The 9,466-nt window shown below is 36.9% G+C and overlaps 1 protein-coding gene across 2 annotated transcripts; it reads left to right on the top strand.

Moving 5' to 3' along the window:
* Positions 1 to 672: 672 nt before the first annotated feature.
* LOC149194948 (oligopeptide transporter 7-like) lies at positions 673 to 4,585 on the top strand. Of its 2 annotated transcripts, none has more exons than XM_089405192.1 (7): positions 673 to 1,022; positions 1,163 to 1,743; positions 1,843 to 1,940; positions 2,102 to 2,671; positions 2,756 to 3,011; positions 3,472 to 3,654; positions 3,769 to 4,585. In XM_089405192.1, exons 1-7 carry the CDS (start codon positions 995 to 997, stop codon positions 4,384 to 4,386), a joined length of 2,334 nt encoding a protein of 777 aa, XP_089261318.1. In that variant the 5' UTR covers positions 673 to 994; the 3' UTR covers positions 4,387 to 4,585. The 2 variants fall into 2 exon arrangements, with proteins under 2 accessions (XP_089261318.1, XP_089261319.1); XM_089405193.1 differs by lacking the exon at positions 673 to 1,022 and having other exon boundaries at positions 1,256 to 1,394; positions 1,495 to 1,743.
* The last annotated feature ends 4,881 nt before the right edge of the window (positions 4,586 to 9,466 follow it).

The raw sequence follows: 9,466 nt of genomic DNA, 5'->3' as shown, positions 1-9,466 counted from the left end.
ACGTATGATGGATTTATTGTTATAAAAAAACATAATATAAATAAATAAATAACAATAAAAATATAAATTATTATTAATTTTCACATACCAATTATAAATACTACACTCAAAATCTTGAATGGTAATAATTATTCATATCCATTTTTATTCAATATTAAAAATAAATTATATATCCAAAAATTGAAAATTATATACTAACTAATTATTGAAAATTATTACTTCCAAAATTTTATAATATTTTTTTTAAATGAATAATAAACTAAATCAATATATTTTTTGAATTACCCCTTTAAACTTTTAAAATACATTTAATTCCTAAACCAAAAAAAATGAAAAAAACAATTTTAATAACTGATACCTTATCCATTAAAATAAAACTAATAATAATTTCTTCTTTTTGTAACTCAAACTTACACAAACATATACCTCCACAGTAGTAATAATAGAAACTGCAATTTTCAGAAGTTCCTTTCCCTCCTTTTGAAAGAAGGAAAAATTGACCCCGCATTAACCTCTCCTTGAAGACATGCATTGGAATATTCAAAGGCTCACTGTTAGGTCCCACCCACATCGTGTAAGTTAGCTGCAAGATCTGCCCTTCTGCTAGATTATAATTGAATATATGTAAATCACAACTAACAGGTCTACCCACCATTGACATTCATGACGAGTAAGACGCAATGTTTCAGAATATCCACTTGTAAGAGCGTTAATCCCGATCAAGTGTAATAAAATCCAGGGATTCAGAGTAAGGGATCAATAATTTTGTCGGCATTAGAGTGCCGACTTGAAATGATTGAAATGATTCTGTGCCACTAAATTTTCATACCCGACCAGTTCACAGCTAGAATTCAAGATCCATATGGAGGTGCTTTGCAGATGGACTGCTCGGGTATTATGCTAGTTGCTCGGCCCGGAGATTCACCTGCAGAGAAGAATATTGAAAATATAACGTCGAGTGTTTGAAGGGACTCTGAATAATTGCAGAGTCGATATGGAGAATGAATCTACTCAGAGTTCCGGTAGGACATAACATTCTCATTTCTTTTTATTGGCAACGATACCTTAGAGAAATGTGAGAGATTTAGTATACCAGTTCACTTTGTGATTGTTTGTTTCTGTATTTGAGCAATTGAAAAAGATTTGAACCTTGTAATTGCAGTTATTGCAGAGGAATCACCAAGCAGCAGAAACGATGAAGAAGAGGAACAGATATCTACATGGGTAGCTGAGGGTGATCGGTTTAAAGCCATCGAGAATGAAGAAGAGCAAAGACTTCTTCCTGTAAAAGAAGAATCAGCAGAGGACAAGGATGACCAGTCTCCGATCGAGGAGGTCGCTCTCACTGTTCCTACAAGGGATGATCCAAGCCTTCCTGTCATGACTTTCAGGATGTGGGTTCTCGGAATCTTGTCATGCGTCGCGTTGTCGTTTCTAAATCAGTTTTTTTGGTATAGAACAGAGCCGCTCACAATTACTGCAATTTCTGCTCAGATTGCAGTCCTTCCTCTTGGCCAGCTAATGGCAGCAACAATTACTAGGAAAAAGTTCTTTGCAGGGAAGAGATGGGAGTTCTCGCTGAATCCAGGGCCCTTTAATATGAAAGAGCATGTTCTCATCACAATCTTCGCTAATTCGGGGGCCGGAAGTGTGTATGCCATTCACATTGTCAGTGCTGTCAAGCTTTTCTACAAGAAGAAGCTGGACTTTTTCGTTGCTTTCCTCGTTGTCATGACAACCCAGGTTCATTTTTTACCATTGCTGCTCAAATTTTGTTTAGAGGTCATTTAAAGTCCCTGAGGTTTGTCATTTGCATTATCTATTACAATCTTGGATATGCAGATATTGGGGTTTGGATGGGCAGGGATCTTTAGAAAATATCTAGTGGAGCCAGCTGCGATGTGGTGGCCTGCAAACCTTGTTCAGGTTTCTCTGTTCAGGCATGGATTCTCATTTCATTATTAGATCAAATCCATATTTGTTAATGTGGTTTTTTTTATTATCAATTTGTGCAATTTCTCAGATATAAACTTTCATAAACCGACTTAGTTTGAGCAGGCATGGAATAGTTTGAGTTTGTTTCATTTTTTTCTGATTGCAGAGCACTTCATGAAGAGGAGGAGAGACCCGAGGGAGGTCTTACAAGAAACCAGTTTTTCATAATAGCCCTTACCTGTAGTTTCGCTTATTATGTACTCCCTGGCTATCTGTTTCCCATGGTGACATCCCTGTCATGGATCTGCTGGATCTTTCCCAAGTCCGTTCTGGCACAACAACTGGGTTCAGGACTATATGGCATGGGCATCGGTTGCCTAGGGATAGATTGGTCGACCATTTCTTCTTACCTGGGAAGCCCTCTTGCCACTCCCTGGTTTGCAATAGCCAATGTGGGAATTGGATTTGTGCTTGTAATGTATGTGATAACGCCAATAGCGTACTGGTTCAACTTATATGATGCAAAAACATTTCCAATATTTTCTAAGGACCTGTTTACCTCCAGTGGCCAAGAGTACAACATCTCCCTGATCATTAATTCAAACTTCCATCTCGACCTCAAGGCTTACGAGAAGTATGGACCAATACATCTTAGCACATTTTTTGCTATTACCTATGGTGTTGGGTTCGCTGCGTTAACTGCCACAGTGGTTCATGTCGGCCTGTTTCATGGAAAGTATGCTATCAGTCCCTGAATTCTTCAAAATTCCATGTTTGCAAAAGCAATCAAATGAAACTAATGGGTTATACTTTGATGCAGGGAAATTTGGCAACTTAGTCTGTCTGCTTTCAGAGATGGGAAAGTGGACGTGCACACCAGATTAATGAGGAAGTACAAGCAAGTGCCAGAATCATGGTTTCAAATGATTCTGATCATTAATGTAGCTTTAACGATTTTTACATGCGAGTATTACAACGATCAGCTTCAATTGCCCTGGTGGGGAGTATTACTGGCCTGTGCTATTGCTATATTCTTCACAGTACCTATTGGTATCATTACTGCAACTACTAATCAGGTATGTGAACAGTCTATGCTGCAAATAGGTCTTCTTGTTGCTTTTTAAGGTGCACTCAAAATGCCCTGTTTCTGAGTAGTCATATTGGTATTTGGCAAAGTTCCTCCATGAAGAGAACTTTGTGTATGGAAGTGAGATTTTTTAACTAGTTTCCAGAGGAAAGCTTTCTCAAAATAAAAATGGTTTAAATGTTGAATTTAACTTTTCAGGAATATTTTGGAATCAGATAAAGAAAAAGTATGCCCCAATCCATAACTATGGTCCAATCCATTAAATTTCAGAATATTTCCAAAAGCTGGCCTTTCCTAAAATGACCTTTTAAATAGCTTTGTCCCTAGATTACAAAATATTTTCAAAATCTAGGATCTAAATCATGCTTAGAAAGATCATGCTCAGTACTTATCTGAATATATCTTCAATCTCATCCTATACTAATTATTGGGTTGATTTGGCATGGTAGTCACCAGGTCTGAACATTATCACGGAGTACATCATAGGTTATATGTATCCAGGCAGACCAGTTGCAAATATTTGCTTCAAGGTGTATGGAGTTATCAGCATGAGCCAAGCCCTGACATTCTTGCAAGATTTTAAACTGGGTCATTATATGAAAGTCCCTCCTCGAGCAATGTTCCATGCGCAGGTATTGAACAGGCCAAATCCTCCATAGCCATTGTTTTCTTGAACCCCTCTGCAAAATTGAGATTTCCATTTGCATTCTACGGCTATTAATACATCAATATAATCTTTGTTGCAGATGGTGGGCACAGTGGTTGCGGGAATTGTGTATTTAGTCACAGCTTGGTGGCTCATATATTCCATTCCCAATATCTGTGACACAGACCTATTATCCTCTGACAGCCCTTGGACTTGTCCAAGGGATCACGTCTTCTACGACGCTTCTGTGATATGGGGATTAATTGGACCCAGAAGGATTTTTGGAAGTCTTGGTGAATATGAAGCAATCAACTGGTTTTTCTTAGCGGGAGCAATAGCTCCAGCCATAGTATGGATGTTACACAAGGCATACCCTGACAAAGAATGGATCAGACTGATAAATATGCCCGTTCTCATCGGGGCCACGGGGATGATGCCCCCTGCAACAACGGTGAATTATACAAGCTGGGTACTCATGGGATTTATTTTCAACTTCGTAATCTACAGATACAAGAAAGACTGGTGGCAACGCCATAACTATGTGCTTTCAGGCGGATTGGATGCAGGGTTGGCATTCATGGCAGTTCTACTGTACCTGTGCTTGGAATTAGAAGATATTACATTGAATTGGTGGGGAGAAAACCTGGACGGATGCACCCTGGCATCGTGCCCCACTGCTAAAGCCATGATTGTGGAAGGCTGCCCTGTGTTTTCCTGAGAAACCCATGGGCCATGCCAATCATCTGATTGTTGAGCATGGCCCCAGCTGTCTTTCCCCCATGATTTCTTGTTCTCTTCGGGCCACCTAGTTGTATTCGAACACCTATGTCTGTGATATCACATCGCACACCACACAACGGGACGGAGTCGGGAGGAGATCAATTTTTTTAAGATAATTTTAATGCCAGTTTATTACACCAACAGTTATTTGATTAATAATTATTTGTCTATATTTGTTTTAACTTTGTAGTTATTGAAAGTGAAGATGATCATAAGGTAGCGAAATTTATTTGATTAATTTCATTTATTTATATTTATATTAATTTTAAATTTATTAAAGACAAAGACGACAATCTATTCAATTAAATTAAAGTCAATTAATTTCTTCTAACTTTATTAAAAATAATATATAAGCAAATTGTATTACGATAAAACAACATCACCAAATTGTATTACAATAAAGCAACTACTATTTGATTATTAGTTTAAGTTTATTTTAATTTTTAAATACATTTTCTCTCGAGAATTATATATCCATGAGAGTTGGCTTAAATTATATTATTATAAAATAAAAAATATACATTTTAGTCAAAATGATTAAGTATCATTTATTTTTTATTGCTTGGTTCATTCGAATTTAAGACATAAATAGTGACAGTAATATCATCTTAAACATAAAACCTAACTATTTGACATGTAATTACTAGAGAGTAAAATAAAGAAAACCAAAGACATAATTAAGCGAAGGAGGAGCGAGACAAGCTTTGTTGAAGGGAGGCCTCTTGAACTTTGGACTTTATTAGTCTCTGCTCTTCATTATCATCTTCAATGATGATGGGGTGGGAACTAGTGCCTTAGGATGTAGAGGAGTTTATGAGTTCCACCATTTCCTTTTCCCTATCTGAGCCTTCATTGTATACCTTGAATCTCACCCCAAAGGTTACTTTGCAAATGAAAGGGAACTTAGCTTATAACCTTCCGATTCTATATAGATATTATGGCTCATGAGCCTTTTAGTTTTCAATTGTTTTTTCCACCAATGTTTTATTCCACCTGATGTAGGAGCATTAGACTGAGCTCATGATGAAGAAGTGGAGTAGATCTTGACAATGTGGTGGACTAGCCACATGTTAAGCTAGCAAGTTGATATTGTTACTTTTGTTAGCATTCTAAATATTTAATGTTAGTGTAGGATTGCAAGTAAGTTGAATAGTCTAGGAATTAAGAGTTATTTCCATTGTAATAATTAGCTCACCATGGTTGTCTTTTCGATTTCCCTCATTTGAAGAGAAGAGGAAACAAACCATTTGTTGAGGATTGTGAATAAAAGAGGCATCGAATGAGGAGGGAAGCCCTTCTCCTACCTCCAAGTCCATACGTTTGAAATGGATGAAAATAAAGTTGTGCAGTAGCATATTTGTTCATAAACCTATTTTTTTTGTTCTTTGGGTTCCACTCGAACTGTGCATGTGCATTTTATTTACATTTCAGAATTCGTGTGACCGTCTCTAAATTGTTATATTCTTGTTAACATTCGACTTTTGACCAGTGGTTGTTTATGCATGTTTCCATTTACTGTGACCCTTGAACATTTTTGCAGTGCCTCTGTTTTTGCACGCAAATTTTTTCCTTAGTTAAATTTGGGCCATCAATTTGAGTGAGGTGAATCCCTGATAAGGAGAGGTGGGAGGAGAATGTTCTTTGAGCTGGGGGACGCGCCAAGACCTTAGAGTGTCGAGTTGTAAAAGGTGAGCGCTTCACCTTCCCAAAAGTCCAAAAACATAGTTTCTTGAAAAATATTCATAGTGCCTAAAGGATTTTAAGAAAGCGTTATGAAAATATATCGTAGTGCTTACAACTAGAATTTTCTGCACTGCATTTTGAAGTCCAAATTTCTTTTCGGTTCACTCATTTCCATCACCACATGGAACTCCATGGCGTAAAAGACCTTAGTGTCATGAAACATTAGATAATATGTTGATGGTGTGAATGTATATCGTTTATTTATTAATAGTGTACATCTACTTCATTTTATTGTCAACGAAAGTTTGTTAACCTACTAGGACTTTGTGCTATATGCATAAGTACTAAAGCTCCCACCAATTATTATGCCTACACATGAACTCTACTAGTGGTGGCAATATAGACCTAGAGAGGTTAAATTACTCAAATTGGTGTGGCTATAAGTTTACCCAAGTACTAGAGTTCAAAACTTAGGAGAAATACCTAATTGAGACAAGGTTTCCCATCAAGGTCTAATTATGTAGCACTTTATGCAATTCTGCCACAGTTTGTTGATTTCATAACAGGAGCTTCTGGTTTTGTAACAATGTTGCAACCACCTCTACAAATAGAGTAATGAAAAGAACTTAGCCCCAAAAAAACAAAGAAATAAATTCAATCATTAATTACATTAAAACACACCACATAAATCACTTCGACCGATCATAATCTACTAAACAATAATCAAACCCGATGCTGCAAGAAATAAACACATACAGATATAAAGAAATAACTAGAAATAAATATGTGCGCAGAGCCTCACCTCAAGTGGGCCCAACTTGGCAATCGACCTGTGCCCAATATTCGAATTACAACGACAAGCTCAACAGAAGAAAATGTGCATTCACGAGTAATATATTATCAAGCAAATTATAACAAAGTCTCAGCAGCAACATGTTTATCATGGATTTTTACACACATATTTATAAAGAATAGAGGAATCTATGTCCCAACAAATAATTAAACCCAAAGGCTACAAAATCAAAGTAATTCACCTCGACTAACAAAATAGGACCAAACATACTTGACATAGGTACATATTAAATCGAATGAGAGCCTATGTGATGCAACAATTGTTGCATCTAGTCCTCTTTCTATCACTTTTTATTAAATTTGAATCTGATGCTTAGAGAGAAATTTATGATGCTTTTCCCAAGGTCACATGTTTGAGATGAAATTCAGGAGCTTGTAAAAACCCTTACTTCCTTGGATCATATATTTGAAAATATAGTGAACCAAGATCTAAAATTCGTACATGAGGTTCACCAAGGTTTCGGCTCTACAATTTTAGCTTCTGAAGCTTTGCAGAAAAACAGTTATAGTGAAAATTCCGCGATGATTTGTTTGTAGCAGCGAAACCCTAGAATCCAAAGCTCTAATACCAAATGTTATGCAACCAACTCAAAAAATAGAAGAAGAAATATATCAATGAATTCAAAATTAGCCTCTTAGAGGGGAAATCCTCCTTTACTTTACACAAATGAATAATTCTTTGATGAGACAAATGACAAGACCTCCTTTCTATATATATGAGTCTAAGGGTTCACAATATAATCAGAGTCGACATAACAATAATATTGTAAGGGCACAAAAATAACAATAGTGGGCTTCTATGGGGCACAATAATAAAAATATGGGGACTACATGAGCACAAAAATACAATAAGGGGGTTTCACTAATAAAAATAAGGGGCTACACTAGTAGTATAGGAACCTAACATTTGCACTGGATGCCCCATGACCACAGCTTCAACTTGAGCCTTTGACCGACTCTCTGGGAATGGTTCATCCTACACATTATGTATGTCATGCTCCTCCTCATAATCATGCTCATTATGTCAGTTCACTAATGTTATCTCCTCACTCAATTTTTCTTGGCCTCCCACATCTATGAAGACAATATGTTGTTCATCTTCTCCAGTGGTCAAACATAGATGCACTTGTGGACTATTATCTATACTTGACTGCTCATATTCTTTAAGGACATCCCCTTGGAGACCCATGGACTCAATTGTATAGGATTCTATCTCATCAATACCATTAGGTAAAATTTCCTCATGCACTTATGAATGATTGTCATCTTGCATGTCTCCCTAAATAATATCATGTTGCTGCTCACCATCCTGAAAATCAATAGGACGAACTATAGAAGACTCCCCATGATCTGAAGGAATATCCTCTTGTTTTGTACTTTTTACCTCCTTCCTATCACCTGGACATGAATGGTCAAGTGCCCAAGGTCCCTTGCAGATAAAGCATAGTCCTCTCCTTGTTAGTTCATTCTTGTTGCAGGTTTTACTACCTTTGTTATTGCTTCCTCCATCAATCCTTTTAAGCTCCTTCTTAGTCAGCATCCTTCTGAGAAATTTTACGTTTTGCATGACCAACTTCTCCACTAGATCATAGGCAGTTGTTGATACAATTAGTTCCTTCCTCCATATGGTCAATAGTTTGGATCTTAGTATCTTGCAGATGTCAGCATCTCCTTCTAGGAACAAGGACTCAATATGTTGCATGCTTAATATGTTGACACAAACTAGATGAGATGATGTAATGTTGTTGTAAAAGTTCTTGAACACCTGAAAGATAAGTCATCACATTCCAGATTCAACATGAATGTTTCAAAGCTAAACTCTGCCATAAGTTCTAAGACTTTGTACCACTTTTGAAAGGTAGGAAGCATGATGTTGTTCAACCCTTAAAAGGCTTCTACTATCAGCTGCAATACCTCTTTCATGATATAATTATTGTAAGCCAGTAGAGGCGATGTTAAATTTATTATCCTATTAAGACAAGAAGCAACTGTAAGCGTGACCTCTTCACAAGGGTTCTCCTAGAGTTTGGATTGTATTAATGAAAGCATAGATGACTTGAGAGCCCAATTGAGTTTCTTCCATTCTGGTTGCCCCACCCTAGATAGACATGTGCTTAATTCCTCCAACTTATGAAGGTCTATGTCTGACTTTGTTTGTTGCAATTCATATCCAAGTGTGAAGAGCTTAGCCCCTCTTTCCTATCCTTCCTTCACTTCCCATGGGTGCTTTGGATGCAGAATGACATGGACTATTTTCGAGAACGATCTGCTAATTTGACCATCGTTTTGGTCTAAGGAGGTATTGTTGCGTAAAGGACTATATATTCTCACTAGTTCATCAAGAAGCTTCTAGGTTTTTTTCCAAGGTCTCTTCAAGACGACCCATCTTCTTACATACCAAAGCAGAGAAATATGGATTCTTCAAACATCTAATTGAGAAATTAAAGCCCCTTATTATTTTCATATTCTCTTCTTCATCTTCT

This window comes from Pinus tabuliformis, chromosome 2_2 (assembly GCF_031772625.1).
Source record: "Pinus tabuliformis cultivar Carrire ecotype Pingquan chromosome 2_2, CPIR1, whole genome shotgun sequence".
Lineage (NCBI taxonomy): Eukaryota > Viridiplantae > Streptophyta > Pinopsida > Pinales > Pinaceae > Pinus > Pinus tabuliformis.
The sequence above is the reverse complement of the archived record's forward strand: the minus strand, read 5'-3'. Positions and strand labels throughout refer to the sequence as shown.